Source organism: Corvus kubaryi, unplaced genomic scaffold, assembly GCF_017639235.1.
Source record: "Corvus kubaryi isolate FWS band 111438036 unplaced genomic scaffold, C.kubaryi_AGA036_p1.0 37398, whole genome shotgun sequence".
NCBI classification, from domain to species: Eukaryota; Metazoa; Chordata; class Aves; order Passeriformes; family Corvidae; genus Corvus; species Corvus kubaryi.
Window position 1 is genome coordinate 55,471,760 of NW_024581137.1, and position 15,918 is coordinate 55,487,677.

The 15,918-nt window shown below is 43.8% G+C and overlaps 1 protein-coding gene across 5 annotated transcripts in view; it reads left to right on the forward strand.

Annotated features, from left to right (window-relative positions):
* Nucleotides 1–2,422: 2,422 nt before the first annotated feature.
* The window catches only part of MINDY4 (MINDY lysine 48 deubiquitinase 4), a 65,120-nt gene continuing 51,624 nt past the window's right edge, over nucleotides 2,423–15,918 (forward strand). For 4 of the 5 annotated variants that reach the window (XM_042043517.1, XM_042043521.1, XM_042043518.1 and 1 more), the window contains exons 1-5: nucleotides 2,423–2,643; nucleotides 4,185–4,304; nucleotides 4,863–5,065; nucleotides 7,644–7,902; nucleotides 8,900–9,321. In XM_042043517.1, coding sequence (XP_041899451.1) covers nucleotides 2,581–2,643; nucleotides 4,185–4,304; nucleotides 4,863–5,065; nucleotides 7,644–7,902; nucleotides 8,900–9,321 — 1,067 coding nt within the window. In that variant the 5' untranslated portion in view covers nucleotides 2,423–2,580. The remainder of the gene's footprint in view (nucleotides 2,644–4,184; nucleotides 4,305–4,862; nucleotides 5,066–7,643; nucleotides 7,903–8,899; nucleotides 9,322–15,918) is intronic. The other variant, XM_042043520.1, reaches the window with a different exon arrangement.

Sequence of the window (15,918 nt, forward strand, 5' to 3'; positions counted from 1 at the left end):
GCATTTAAATTTCTTTTAATACATTTCACTTTCTGCTGTTACATACAAAGAAATATTCTGCATTTCTACAAAAAACCACAGGAACATTAACTAGACAAATAAAGATCACCTTAAACAGAGTATAAAACATCAAGCTTAAGTGCAATTATGTTCTCCAAAGCACAGAGCAGAGAACAAAGGCAGTCAGCAAACTGCAGCTCACACGTAGCTGTGTGCAATTATACAACCCATGCATAATTACTTTTGTTCTAATTACTTTGCATTGGTATCAGGCTTTACTGTATTCTAAATTCTCTAGGAAAAAGTTGTCAGCCAACTGCAGGTGCCTCTTAAAAGCCAGAGCTATTACAGTCATTGAGTGTTACCCACTCTGGAAAAAAAAGGTATTTACAGACACCACAATGCTGAAAGAAAACTTTGAGAAGCCTTTCCAGACCTCCCATGCGCTGGATTGCTGGAAGTGTCACATTACTGGAAGCATCTCCCTTAGCCCCTAACCAGAAGAATGTTTTTAGACTGCATATGACCAGTAGCTGCATATGACCAGCCCCAGCTGCTGTGTGACAGGAGGTGAGCTCCACGTGTCTGCCATGACTGCCACCCACTGGGACCCTGAAGCTGGGACAGGGACACTTGTGAGCTTCATGACTGATCAAAAGCAGAAGCCTGTAAGGCAGCCCCAGCTCCTGTTGATTAACAGACCTGCACACACAGGAGTGCCACGTCCCCAGAGTGCGGCGGCTCAGCAGCCCTTTGCTCAGACAGAGATTAGGATATGTGGGAAATGTGCCTCAGGAATCCCTCTGCAGCAGCTGTGAAGATGCTGGAAAATTGGAGCAGGTGGGATGCAGCTGATGGGCTAAGAAAAAAGTGATTAAGTGCACAGGGGTGCAGGTCAGAGCTCAGAGAAACCATTGCAAGCTGATTTGTCTGTGGATTACAGAGCATCCTGCTGCCGAACTGGGCTTGCTGCACTGGAGGGGGCTGTCACTGACGTGAAGAACAATCAAATTTGTAGGACCAGAGTGATGAGATGGGCAGGCACCCCTGTGCCTCAAGAGCATCACACCTCAGCAGACACTGCCACTCAATGCAACCAAAAATTATTCTGAAGGTCTTGGAGAAAGGCAATCTCAGAGAATGGGAATCTCATCTCCAAAAAGTTGTGCAGGTGGTTAACACAAAGCCTGTAGTCCACCACAGTCCACCATTTGAACACCTCAGGCTCAGCTTAACTTGGCAAAAACTCAGCCTGTTCTGATGACAACCTCCACAACCTGGCCTCCAGAAGTTCTTTCCCAGGCGCAGGGATGGATGGAGCTTGCAGGGCTGGAGGCTTTAAGAAGCAGTGGGCCACAGCTTCTCTGGGGGAGGACATCACAAACTCAGGCAAAATCACCTCCAGGCTGCCCTAAGATAAATGAAACAACACTGGGAAAACATATTGTATTCCAAAACTTAATCAAGTCAGAGAAGTAATTGAGCTTAACAAAACACCTGGAATTATTTAGGGACCTCTGAAAGGGAAAGGACACAGCCAGGCTGGGTACACTCCAGTGAGAGCTCCAGTCTGTACCTGACATGATGCTGGAGCAGGAACTGCTACAATGCCTCAAGCTCTGACTGCCCATCCATTCATCAGAGGGACAGGGATGGAGTCCATGCATTGTTCGGTGAAAATAAGGGAATACAAGCCTTGGAAAGGCTTTATATGCTGTACACAGCTACTGAATGTGGGTTAAGTAAAAGACAGAGCCACACTCACCTCGGAGAGCACAGTTAAATGGGTGAGACAGAACAGCCAGGAGCTGAAGCAAGAGAAATTTGAAACAGATTGGGAAAATGACCCACACAAGAGTGACCAAATTTTGGGAGAGGTTGGCCAGGCTGTGGAATCTCAACAGCCAGGGGCACAGGGTACTCTGATCAGATCCCCAAGCTGAAGAGTGTCACCATAGTCTCAGCCTTGATCATGTAGGTGTCACCTGAAAGGAAAGGCTGAGCTGACGAATGTCCCGCCCCAGACACTGCCAGTGTGAGAGATTCAGCTTCTCTGAGCAGCTGCTCTTTTTTTTTTTTTTTGCATTTTTTCGTATTTTTAAAAAAAAAAAATTATAAAGTTTTATGCAGAGAGTGCCGTTTTACTAAAGGCACGCACATGGTCGGTTAAAAGTCGCATTAGCACAGAATTATTCGACTGCAGATAACTACGCAGAGTTCTTTAAAAATAAAAGAAATAACCATAAATCCGTTCCCTCTCTAAGAGCTGAACACTCCTTTCTTAAATATTTTTATTACTATTTTTTTATTTATTTATTTTTTTAAATTTAAAGCAACCACCCAGCCGCTCGCTACGAACCCTCTCCATCCCAAACCCCTGCCCAGCTTCCTTCCTTCCTTCTTCCCTCCCTCCCTTCCCAGGGGGAGGAGTTGTCCCCGCTTCCGATGACATGGTACCCACGGCAACATCCCTGCGGGCTCCGCCGCGGTGCGGCCGCCGCGGGCAGCGGCGATGCCGCCGGGCTGCCATGGACTGAACAGCATCCCTGCACCCCAAAACCGCTTTTTTGGGGCTAAAACATGGACAACGCCTTCGTGGAAGAAGTGGCCGCATCACTGGTGAGAGAGTTTCTCAGTAGAAAGGTAAACTTGTCTCGATTTTGTCCCAGCTGAGCCCCGGTGGGGATGGCACTGGGGAAAATGGGAAGGACTGGAAAAATTGAGGGATGCTCGGGGACTTATTCCAGCCTGGAATCAGCTGGATGTGAAGGGTGGGAGGCTCTGGGGTGAGCAGCTGGACTACATCTCCCACAGTGCCCTTTCATTCCCGGCGATGGAGCCGCTTCCTCCCGCTCGGGGAAGCCCCATCCTTACTCGCACAGGGCTGCGAGACTGGAAATTAAATCAAGAAACGCACTTTCAGTTCGGTTTTTCTTGTTGTTTGCAGTTTCAGTTTGATGGATTTTTATTTTTTAAAATTTGTTTTTGCTTTTTTTCCTTCCTGAATTACCTGTTTTGATGTTGTCCTTCTGTTTGCAAGAGGTATACAAAGCCTAATTTATTTATTTACTTTTTTAAGGCAGAAGGTAACAGTTTTAGAGAAACTGTTCAGCTGTATTTTCCCTCCCAATTTTCAGTAATAACTCAGCAGAAAACCCGTTTTTTAGGGGGGGAAGGAGTTGAGATAAAGGGAGGAAAGAGGCCATTGTATCTGTCACGAATTTAATACTATAAAGGGAATTTTGGACCACACAGGGATATGGGGAGTGTGGGATTGAGCAGACTGAAAACCCACCTTCACATTTCTGTGTAGCAGTGCCTATGACCTTGTATTTCTGTTAAATCCTAGGGAAATACTGCTGATGTCAGACTCCCAGTGTCAGGAATGAGTTGTTTCATATCAGAAATTAAACAGCCACTGTCTCATTAAGTGCTGCACAAAACTCATGTTTTGCATCCTGTCTCCAAATTCACATTTTCAAAACAAGGGGCACTGATAATCCTTTGTGCTTCTGCTTCCCCCACATCTTTCATACCCATCAGAGCCTACAGAGATAATGATCCTTTATTTACCACAACTTGCCCTTAATTTCATAAATCTGAGCCAGACACTCTGTCAGCAGAAAAATAAATCCTTTGTTGTGACAATAACTTCTTCAAAAGGAAGGAATCTGGGCTTTCTCTCTCAAAATAGTAGTCTTGTGTTGTACCACTTAAATTAGTTTGGGATCCAACTCACAATAAATCAGCCTCTCCTCCCAGAAAGTGAGATGCACATAGATTTTGTCTCTGAGGTGCCCATGGGTGCTGACCACAGACTGAAAGTCAAAGTTTGAAGACCCCAAACCAGCTGCTGCTGTGGAGATCTGACTGATTTCCAACCTGAAGCTGGCTGGAATAACTTCAGCTCAGGGCCCTTAATACCAACCATCAGTCTTAGGAGGCTGTTTAGCTGCTCAAGTCACCTGCAAAGAGGCTTTTGTTTTTCTGTGTTCAGCAATTTCCATCTCACATAGCACCTTAATTATTTCCACATCCGTGGGCTGTGATAATTCAATATTGTACCATTACAGCACAGGTTCTGAGGGTTACCTGGTTACCAATTGCTGCCATCCACAAGTTTCATGTCACACCATACAAAACTGAGAGGGAAAGATTTGGGGTCTGACACTTTTCCTTCTCAGGGTTTGAAGAAAACCATCACCACCATGGACCGGGAGCTTCCCCGCTCTGCACTCAGCATCAATAACAGGAATGAGCTCCGGAATGTCCTGCACCTGCACTCCTTGTACAAACAGAACAAGGTGAGGCAATCCATGGTGCTTCCCTAATTGTGGAAGTATCCTTGCATGCCCATTTCTACTTGTAGCTTTATACATGGCACAGCAGATGAAAATTACTCTCTGAGCATTTATTATCCTTTAAAATTCAATATAAATAGGTCACTCATGACTTGAGGCACACGATGCTTTTGGCCAGCAGCCTGAGATACCTTCATATAAGTCGATAAATGCCACTTCAAAAAACCCTCTCCCAGTGTAGAAAAGGTGCATTTGAGCACAGTTTCCACACTTTGGAATATTGAGATAAAATGAGAGCCAGAAATCGCCGTGACAGGTTGCTTTTTTGTGTCGTGCTTCCTTCATTTAACACAGCAGCACCTTTGAGCTCTCGACATTCTTTAGCTGCCATCTTCCAGTTCCCTGGATTGTTTGTACAGTCACACCTGGGATACACCCCCAGGTAACTGTAGGAAATAGTTAAAATGTTCAGTTGCTGTACAGGGTAAAAATAACACCCTGCAGCCAGACCAACACAGCGTTCCAATAGTCACCGAGAGCTTTATTTCTCTTTTTGGCTAGGCAAAGGAGAACCCACTGAAAACACTGCTTGAAATTATTACTAATTACTTCCTGGAGCACCGTGGGACTTCCAGGAGCACGGGTTCCAGCTCTGCTCTGTCAGCTCCTCAGAGTAAGAGCTCAGCATCCCACGCATCCGACCTCCCGGATGAGGACCATGGCAATGCCAATGCACTGGATGAAAGCAAAACTCAGGCCTCCAGGTACAGTCTGATTTATTTCTCTTTGCCCTTTCTATTCACTTAGTTTTTCTTAATTAAGGGAAATAGTGTTAAATGTTTTATCATTTCTTCAGCTCTACCACATTTTTATTAGCTATCCTCGTAACACAAAGCTTAACTTCCCAGATTATTAAAATGTCCTGTGCAAGCCCCCCTTCAAAAATGATCTTTTGTGTTCCCTGACAATTCTGAAGACTGATAAACTCAGTTGCATCTTTCAGTCACGGAAGTACATAGAAATAGGAGATTTCATGCCTTTTAAATTGGAAATACTCAAATTGAAGCAGGTTTGGAGGTGAAACAAACCCCCTGTGCTCAAAATACAGGTATATTCATGGCTTACACAGACAAAGGTTTGCTGTCTTAAATTCAGTGTTGTTACAAATTGTGTAGGTTCAGATCTTGCAGAAAACCTGAAAATAGCATGTAATCAAGTTTTTCATTTGTTAGTGCCTCAAAGAGGATTAACAGCCCTGTGCTTCCATAGAAAGCTTTTAAAATGGTCAGAGAAGAGTAATTCACCTTCCCAGCTCCACTCTCAGGGAATTAATCAGGTTTTATTCTTCATCCTAAATGCAGCATGCTCAAAGGAGCCAAGTCTGAGCATCAGTGCTTGAAAAAAACCCATGAAGTCATTTCTTCTTGGGGAAGAAAGCCAAGATGTTTTAAGTTGAGCTCAGAAGGAACACTTGAAAAGGAGGCAGTGCAAAGGCTTTTTTCCTCTTTTCTTTTTTCTTCCTCTTTTTTTTTTTCCTTTTTTCTCGTCCTCTTTTTTTTTTTTTTTTTCCCCCTTTTTCTTTCCCTTTTATGGATCTCTCCCACTGAGGAGTCCCTGACACTGCTCTGTGAGAGCTCAGCCGTGCCCAGCAGTGTTAACATTGGAAGGAAGCTTAAAGATCATCTCATTCCACCCCCTTCCTTTATCCCAGGTTGCTCCAAGCCCTGTCCAATCTTACCTTGGACACTTCCAGGGATGGGGCAGCCACAGCTTCTCTGGGCATCCTGTGCCAGGAGCTCACCATCCTCACAGGGAAGAATTCCTTCCCCAATCTCCCATCTAACCCCTCCCTCTGTCAGTTTAAAGCCATCAGCCCTTGTCCTGTGGCTGCAGAGTTGCCATAAAAAGGGTTATTGTGGGCAGGTTGAGAGGTTGGCTCAGCCACGTTCTTTTTCAACCCACAAACTGAACCAGTCAGGGAAACACCACAGCAAAGCACAGCTCTGGATCATCCTCACCACTGCCATCCCCTCTGGGCAAAGGAAAGTCAGGGATTGCCAAGGTCAACCAGCCAGTGCCTGAAATTAGTTTTAGTTTCAACTACCTGGGTAATTGTTAACGATGCTTTCAGGGGTGGAGAGTATAATCAGACAGGACTCTGCACAGTTCCTTATTAACGAGTCTGCTTTCCTTTTAACTTTCCTTTTGGAGGTTTGTGTGAGTGTCTGTAACTGTTAAAAGAGTCTCTAAGCCAGCACCCCTTGGCAATGAGGAGTTATGTGCAGCTGGGTCAGGAGTAGCATTCCTTACTTTTCCTGATGATTCCAGAGGCAGATCATGCTCCCAGAGATGGATCATGCTCCCTTTATTTACATGCACAGCGTATCCTCACAACACAAGACACACCCCTGGAAAAATGGGTTAAATAAAAGGAACATTTTTGTGGTACAAGATGTTTCAACTTATGGACTTGCTTTACAATGAATTAGGATGGAGGATGACACCCCAGAGTGAAAAACAAGTTCAGGGGCTTGTTTCCTTGTGTTAAGGAAGGTGAGCATTTTTGGGTTACACAGAACATAAATTTATACCCAGAACTCAGTAAAATAATTTCCATCACAAAAGTGCCTTTCTTTCTGGACTGAAATAAGTGTTCTACATCTCAACAAAGAGTGAGAGAGGTCAGTAAAGTCAGTCTAAGTTACAGGAGAACAGAAGAAGTGAGCAAAAGTGTTAACAAATTTCCAAACAGATGGAGAAGGAATGGGAACTGCTGGTTGTAGTTTAGGACCTGTCTGGTATAACATATAAATTGTGCTTTCTACTATGATACTCAGTCATACAGTCACAGAATGGTTTGGGCTGGAAGGGACCTAAAAGATCATCCAGTCCCGCCCCCTGCCATGGGCAGGGACACCTCCCACTATCCCAGGTTGCTCCAAGCCCCATCCAACCTGGCCTTGGACACTTCCAGGGATCCAGGGGCAGCCACAGCTTCTCTGGGCACCCTGTGCCAGGGCCTGCCCACCTCCCAGAGAAGAATTTCTTCCCAATATCTCATGTAAATTTCCCCTCTTTCAGTTTGAGCCCATTTTACATCAAAATATGTAAACATGGGATTGTGTTACCCATATTATAACCAATCGTGGCACATAATAATGATACTGAAAGAATGTCCTCAAGTCCTACATCCAGGTGTTTGAGTGACAAGTGACTGCATTTGATTACCACTCCGAGACAAACTGTTGCTTAATTTGACAGCAGTGCTTTACTTAGCTTGTTTTATTAATCTACTTGTGCATTACTTTGCTGTTTCAAGCTTTTCCTCTTTCTTCCCTCTAGGTATGATGTTGAGAATCCACTGGATAAAATCCCTCCACCCAGAAAACATCAGCACAGGAGTGAAAAATGCCACCCAGGGACAACCCACAGCAGTAACTTACCCTGTGCTTGGGACAAGAAGTTAAAAGACAGTCAAGAGGATTTAAAGGCAGCTCCGGTTTCTGAGGAGCTGAAATCCACAGGGAAGGAGAAGCCAAGGCCCAGGGCTGGTCTCACTGCCAAGGGAATGATGGCTGGACCAGTAGCAAGTCCACCAGAGGTGATTCCCAACACTTAACAAAGTATTTGGCTTGCCCATGGATTTTATATCCAGCCTGCTGGGATAAAAATCATTTGCATAAAGTATTCAGATGACTTCTGCATGTTGATCCATTAAATCTGCAGGCTGAAAAGGTGCAGTGAGTTAGGGAAATTGTTCTGCCTAATTGAGAATTTCAGATAATAGACACTGTAGGCAGCTGCCCCTGCATGTCTGTGATCTCAGGTCACCAAATTCCTTTATAAATCTTTCCCTTTCTTGAAATCTCTTGACAGATTTGGTTTTCTGTTTTCCTATGAAAATTGCTTTTTTACCTTCACAGTGTCTGTTTTACTCTGGTTTTCCAAGACCTCACATTTAATCAGTGGCAGTTTGGAACTGGAAGTTGCTTTCAGTTCGAAATATGTTTCAGAACTGATCAAATCAGACCATATTGCATCAAGAAGTGCTCTCAAAACACAGTTAAGAATTTCTTGCCCTTTTTTTTTTTTCCTTTATGCTGCTTTTATATAGACAGGGACTTTTCCAATGTAAAATTAAGCTTGTAATAATGAGAAATTTAACTATTTTAACTGTGACATTTAGATAATACTGAAGAGCATGTGGAAGTTAAATGAATTAGCTGGGTTTTTATAAATATCTCTGATTTAAAAAAAAAGACCAGTGGTAGACACCAGTGAAATATCTTATGTATCTTGATTTCCTGAGTTGTGTACAACCCCAAGATAAGCTTTTAGGAGGTATTTTGCTGATTTTCTTGGGTAAAGGAAAGCGTATTTTAATGGAATGTAGCATCTTTAATACTGGTCAAATTTTAAGTGAAAGTGTTTGTCTTATTTATTACTGATTTTTTAAAAAATCTGATTTACTCCAGAAGCTGTTTCCTAATAACAAATTGTTTAGCCCAGAAATCACTCCTAGAGCTTTCCTTTTCTTCTCATGTTTATTTAAAGATGGTAAAATTTTAATCTGTGGCTGTCATGGCACTTTTTTCCAGGATCTCCAAAAAAGGAGGCTTTCCAAACGATCCACGAGCATCAGCAGCACAGCACAGCTCAGGGGTGAAGGACATCTTGAAGAACAAGACCTGAGTGTCCCAAGCACTGATTTTCAGGAAAGCAAAGCATCTCCAACAAAATCAAATGCGGAATTTACATCAAAAACTCTGCCAAGCTCACACACCAGTTCTGCCTCTGAAAAACCAAGGAACAACCCCAAAGATCCAGATGACTTTTTTTCCAAGCTGCTGTCTGAGAGAGAGAGGGCCAAGACTGAGGAAAGAAAATCACTTCCAAGCTCTGGTGCAGACAGCAGTGAAAAAAGCCTTAAAGTGAGTGCCCCTCACAGACATTCGGGGGCTGGGAGAGAAAAGAAGGAGAGATCCCTCAAGAAAACTGAGAGTCGGTTGTCAGGTCACAGGTGAGAGTATTTCTGGGAATATTATGCTAAACTAGATTTTTGTTGTTGTTCTGCACGATTTCATAATGATATAAAAGTTTTAGAAGTGTCTCCTGTGAGCTCCAAGTATATATTTTTGGCTTTTCTCTCCCTTATATTCTTAATTGATCTTTTTTTAAGATTTTTTTTTTTCTGGGTGAAATCAAAGAGCGAGAGGCATGGCATTTTGTTTATTTACACACTAAAACAGCAGCCAGATTTCTTAATATTATTATTGCCATTTTGTTTTCCAGTTTAATTTCTTGTAAGCCTGAGATACCACGTGTGGAGGCCCTGTTGAGAAGGAAGCAATTATACATTAGGTCTCTCCACATTTATGTTAAGGGCTGTGGGAATTATCAAACTGGGGATCTGCTGGAGCTGCAGGTGGGCCCGGAGTGGCACTTGCTTCCTCTCTGGAACCAAAAATCAGCTGAGAAAGAGCTGCAAGCATTACACAGTGCATTGGCTTGTTTAATTTGTGAAAGACTACTGTGTAATAGGGCAAAGTACTACAGTCTAAAGTCTTAAAACTTCTGGTTTCATACAGCTTGACTGAGCCTCCAAGGTGGTGCTGCCCCATCACTTCACCCTTTCCACTCACAGGATGGTTTTTTACCTCACACTCAGCATTAACTGAGGTGGAGAAGAGAGCTTCAGTGGCCTTTGGCAGCTCCCTAGCAAAGCTGAGAACATTGAGTGTATTCCTGGTATTTGATAGTCAGTGGATGTATAGTTCATTGAGGACGAGCCTCAGAGGCATGGTGGACTGGATGGAATTCTTTGGGAAAGCTGTTGAGAAAAGCCAGTAACAAAGTCTTGTGCAAACTTCACTTGCTAAGGGCTGGGTCCTACACTGGGCTCACAACAATCCCAGCCAGCGCTGCAGGCTTGGGAAAGTGTCTGGAAAGCTGCCCAGTGGGAAAGGACCTGGGGTAATGGTGACAGTGGCTGAATGTGAGCCAGGAATGACCAGGTGGGCAGGAAGGGCGATGGCACCTGGGTTGGATCAGGAACAGGGTGGCAGCAGGAGCAGGGCAGTGATTGCCCCCTGTGCTGGGCACTGGTGAGGCCGCACTTCCAATTCTGGGGTCACTTTTGGGTTCCTCACGACAAGAAGGACATTGAGGGGCTGGAGCATGTCCAGGGAAGGGAATGGAGGTGAGAAGGGGCTGGAGAATTCCTGAGGGAGCTGGGAAAGGGGCTCAGGCTGGAGCAAAGGAGGCTCAGGGGGGACCTTGTGGCTCTGCACAAGTCCCTGACAGGAGGGGGCAGCCGGGGGGGGTCGGGCTCTGCTCGCAGGGAACAGGGACAGGAGCAGAGGGAACGGCCTCAGGCTGGGCCAGGGGAGGTGTACACTGGATATTAGGGAAAATTTCTTCACTGAAGGCATTGGGACAGGCTGCCCAGGGCAGTGGTGGAGTCACCACTCCTAGAAGTTTTCAAAAGGTGTGTGGATGTGGCACTTGGGGACAGGGGTTAGTGGTGAACATGGTGATGCTGGGTTACTGGTTGGACTCAGTGATCTTAGAGATCTCTTCCAACCTCAACAATTCTGTAATTCTGTGGTTCACTCAGATGTAGTTGGACATGCTGACACCTCCCAACCTTTGGCAGAAAGAGCTGAAAAGGAGAAGCTGGGCTGGAAGGGGGGTGACCCACAGCACAGCACACAATGTGCTGCCATCCTGTGCTCCGTCCCTGCAGGGACGGAGTGAAACAATTCCCTCAGAGCTGGTTTGGTCTCAGCAGGAGCAGGAGAGGGAGCCCTTTCCTAAGCAGAGCCTGTTTGCAGAGGAACACGGGTTCACTCCTGGCAGGCAGCGTGAGTTAGAGCCAGCAGAGCCTTGGAATCCGTGCTGAGCTCTGAGCTCCTGGAAGCGCCCACAGAAGCCAGCAGGGCTGCTGAGACTCCTGGAGTTAAGTGGAAGGAGCAGAGACTCCAAATAAACATCCAAAGTACAAGGCCTGGCTATTGTGAGACTTTTATTTCCCTTCAGCCAAATCCTTCAGTGTTTGAGAGCCCTGCAGATTTTGGCCAAAGTGATTAAGCATTTTAAATAATAAAAAATTACAATGTGGGAGCAGATATTTGTCTGGATCCTCTTCCGTTCTCTGTTACCTGACATAAATGCTAATCTAAGTATTTAGATGAGTAGCTGAAAACCTCTATAATATTAACCACAGCTGGTTCATTCACAGCATCTGCAATTCTGGTTTTGTTTCCCATAGAAAACTAAAGATAAATCTTATTTCTCCTTCCATTTGCTTTACCTTTTCATTCTCTTTTCTCCCATGCCAAAAGTGCTGTTGCAGCATAGTCTGCAGGCATCCTGTGCACACATAGCAGAAAAAATTGGAAGTAAAACCACTGCCATGCTTTAAAAGAATACCTGGCCATCAAAATATCCTGGGGAAATGCAGATGCACAGCATTTTGACTCACACCTTTTAATGAAAGAAATTACAGGGGTCAGCGATGGTTCTTTATGTCATGATTGTATTTTTTGCCATGTCCTGAGGGGTTATTTAATAAAAAAATACAACATGGTGTAGAGTTTGCATACCTACCCAGATTCTACAACTGGGTTTTTTTTTTAGAATTTTTGTTTTTAATTAATCCAGGAGAAAAGCAATATACAGGTGGCAGCAAATCTTCATTTATCCCCAGCTGTAAGCAGACAGCAGCCAATTTAATTTCTCAATTCACAGAATCCCAGCACACCAGGTTGGAAGGGACCTCAAGGATCACCTGGTCCAACCTTCCCTGGCAAAAGCAAGGTCCAGACAAGGTGACCCAGCACCCTGTCCAGCCAAATCTTAAAAGTGCCCAGGATTTGGGAACTCCACACTTCCCTTGGGGAATGGTTTCAATGGCTGGTTGTTCTCTTGCAAAATTTTCCTTTTTCTCTCCAATGGGAAAATCCCCAGGAGCTATTTGTACCCATGGCCCCTTGTCTTTTCCATGTGATTCCTTGGAAAAAGGGAGTCTCCATCTTACTTGTAGCCAGCCTTTAAATGCTGGGATGTGGTGATGTTGTACAGGCAGTGCACACACATTTATCCAGAATTATGTCAGTGATTCCTCCATGCTCCTTCACAGCAATTTAATTTGACTTAACAAATTAAAAATGACATTTAGGTCTCAGTGGCACTTCAGTGGAGAATTTGAAACCCCTTTCAGGTCATTTTGATGCTGTTGTTTATGGTTCATCTTCAAAGGAGTATTCACCTGTTGTTGTTGAGTCCCTGTTCCTCTCAGTTGTGTGCAAGGCCAAGTGAAATGTGAATTACTCACTATGTTTTTCGTTTTTTTTCTTTTTATTTAGAGATTCTTAAGGGAATAAAAACCTAAATTTAGAAGTACCCAGTCCAAGTGTCTTATCCATGACTCCAACAAAAAACTGCTGTATCTGTAGTTTCTTAAGATCTGTAGGAACTTGGGAGAGATGATGTTGAAGGAACAAACTCAGGTCACAGATAAGCAAATTATTAAAGGCTTTCCTGAGTCTTTTATCCTGGCCAGAGCCTCGAATGGCAGCAAGGAAAGGTTCTCTGCTTCCTTTGATATCTTGAGGTGGGGTTGGGCCTTGTGGCCTCTAAATCATTCTGTGATTCTCCTTAGTGCTGAATATTTATCTGGGAATATTTATCGTTAACCTGAGCACACAGAGGGAAGAATGAGTGGAATGGAATTCATGATCTTTAGAAATTGTAAAAATATAAACAGGTGTTGAACTTGATGCCTGTCCTTGCGTTAAAGACTTTCTATTGCTTTTCCAGAAAAAACCCACGATGAATAATGACTTTTTTGGGAAGGTTACATGGGGTTAGAAGGTCAAGATTTCCCCATTTCACAGCTTGAGCAAACAAAATTGGGGAAAGGCAAGAAAAAGCCACTTCAGAACAGTTGAGAAACAATTCTTTGGTCTTGGCTACAGAAACGTGTTGGAGTTGTTGCTCCTGCAGCCCCTGAAGTTGAAGTGTTTTCCTAATTTTCCATATTCCCTTAAGTCTATCAGTGCAAGGTGTGGTGGTGCTGTGGAAACCCTTCAGTTGTCAGCTGAATAAATAATTTCTAGATGAGTAAATCTGAGCTGGCAGTTCTGCAGTGGGGTGGAACCACCTTTTGCTGAGTTAGATGGGCAGATTTGGTCTGTACAGCTCCATTTCTGTTCTGGTAGTTAAGAAGAAGAACATGTGGTGCTTGAAATTCTGGTTTTCACGTATAAAGCCAACCAACTTCCCTCCCCCAGTTTCAAGAAAAACAGCATAAAATCAGAGTCAGAGCACTGAAATCAGAAAAAAAAGGGTAAAACGGGACCAAGGGAACAAAAGGACTTTGCAATCAGGACCTGAAGTTAAGGATATTTCCTAGGAGCTCAAAGGGAATGACTCAGAATCAGAAAGGCACAAAGAATTGGGAGTATCGTGACGTCAGGACAGAAATTTCCTGCTGCCATTAGCGAGCAGAGGGATGCAGCAGTGAATCCCATTGTCCAGAGGCAGAGATCTGTGCAGTTGCAGGAGCAGGGAGAATAATTGATTCTGCATTCATCCTTCTATTGTGAGCAATCACCTGAATTATCCCCGATTGCGCCTGCCTTTCCCCCTGTGCCTGGCCACCGGTGCTGGCTGCAGCCTGCCTGGGAGCTGCTGCTTTGCTGCCAGCATTCTGCCAGTGCAGAGGGATATTCCAGGCACCAGGGACTGGTTTATGGCTCTGGAACTTGGCTTCAAGGTGCCTTTTCCAACCAAAAGCTGACTCTCTCCGAGGTGCTTCAGCTCCACTACCAGGAAAGTGCCAGTGAGCTCAGAGCCAGGATTTCTCTTCCTGCCAGAGTCTCTCAGCTGAGTTCACCTCAGCTGGGCACTGTTTAGTGCTTCCCATTCCCAAAATATCCCTCGTTATTTGGTAAGAAGCCTTTTTTTCTAGCAGTGCCCTGCATTCTGACACGGATAGGGTTGGGTTAGGGAATTGCCATAGACACCAAGCAGAACATTACTCATATTTCATAGGATCTTAGAAATTACGGATGGAAAAGGACTTTTAAGGTCATTTCTTTCTATGGCAGATGAATCACTGCTATATATATTTATATTTGCTGTAATACTTTTTCCAGGTTTTGTCTGGTCCAGTCTTAGATGACTCAAGTGACACCTCTCCCCTGATAATACATTCCAGTTTCTAGCAGTCCTTATTATAAGGATTTTTTTTGTTGTATTCACCTTCCATTTGCTATTTTTTTCCCTGTTTCCCACAGCTGAAGTTGATTTTTGACTAGTGTTTCTGTTCCTTGCTATATATCACCTCTGTTAAAATACTTTTAAGTGTTTTTCATGTTCCTTCAGGGTTTTTTACAAGACAGGCTTGTACTGTCTGCTCAATATTTTTCTCTTTCTTGCTCTGAACTTTTGCTGTTGTTTTTCTGCTAGGTTTTATTGATTTGTTTTTTATTTCCTCCATGTATTTAAGGATTTCTCTACCATTGTCACACTGTGACTCTCACAGATAACAGGGCAAGATCTGTCACCTTCTGCTCCTGGCCTGGTCCTCAGCATTATAAATCACAGTACAGGTGAACCCATCGTGTTAGTGAAAGTTCTGCTTTTTCTCTCTCATATGTTCCAAAAAAAAAAAAAAAAAGGCCCTGAAAACATCTTTATAGAAATAGGAAATCCTTAGAGGAAAAAAACGCAGATCTTCAGAAAGATCCCTTAAGTCCTTTACAAATATATTCAGGCTTGTTTAGTTGTTTTGGGTTTTTATTCTTTTCGATATCTGACACTTTCAAAATATTGTTGTATAAATATTATAAGGACCATAACGCTTTCAAAATACTATTTTGAAAGCGTTATGGTCCTTAAAGGATTGATAGTCATGCTCTCCGTTATTAACAGGAATAAAAAAGCTTATTTTCCATGTGAGGACTGAGCCAATACCTGTCAATTACAGATGGTTGAGTGCCTAAAGCTGCAAAGAGCCTCTCCTATCTTTTTATCCTGCATCATCCCCAGCCACAATCTGTGCTGACCTGCATTAGGAGATTGGCAGAGAACATAGGCCATGAGTGTCTGAGCAAGTCCCAGGCAGGATTTGATGTTCCCTTGGTCAGTGTAAGCAGCAACGCAGAGCACAAGCAACCCGGGAGGTTTCTGGACTGCACTGGTGGTAATTTCTTGACACACTGGGACAGGAAAATTCATTGCCTGTTGAAGGTTAATACGTGAATGTCTCATTTCACAAGGAATACTGATCAACACTCCAGTTTTAGTGCTATTTTTTTAAAAAATAAAGTTGAATTTCCAAGTCAAAGGAAAAATAGTTCCAGCAAAGTTATGTAATGTACATTATTTACTCTGCAGCTTTGGTTGGCTCCAGTCTTTCCTACTGTGCATTTTGGTGTAAAAGTAGGTTTTCTAGGAATATTCTGTATGGTTTGCCTGGTGGGCTGCAATATTTCAGTGTTACGTACAAAATTGGTGCGTAGGATGGGATGGCTTTGTCTAAAATAGCACCTGGCAGTTTGGTGAGTAATGAAGCTTTGATCCTGGGAGGTGTTGAGCAGTTCCTAAAAGT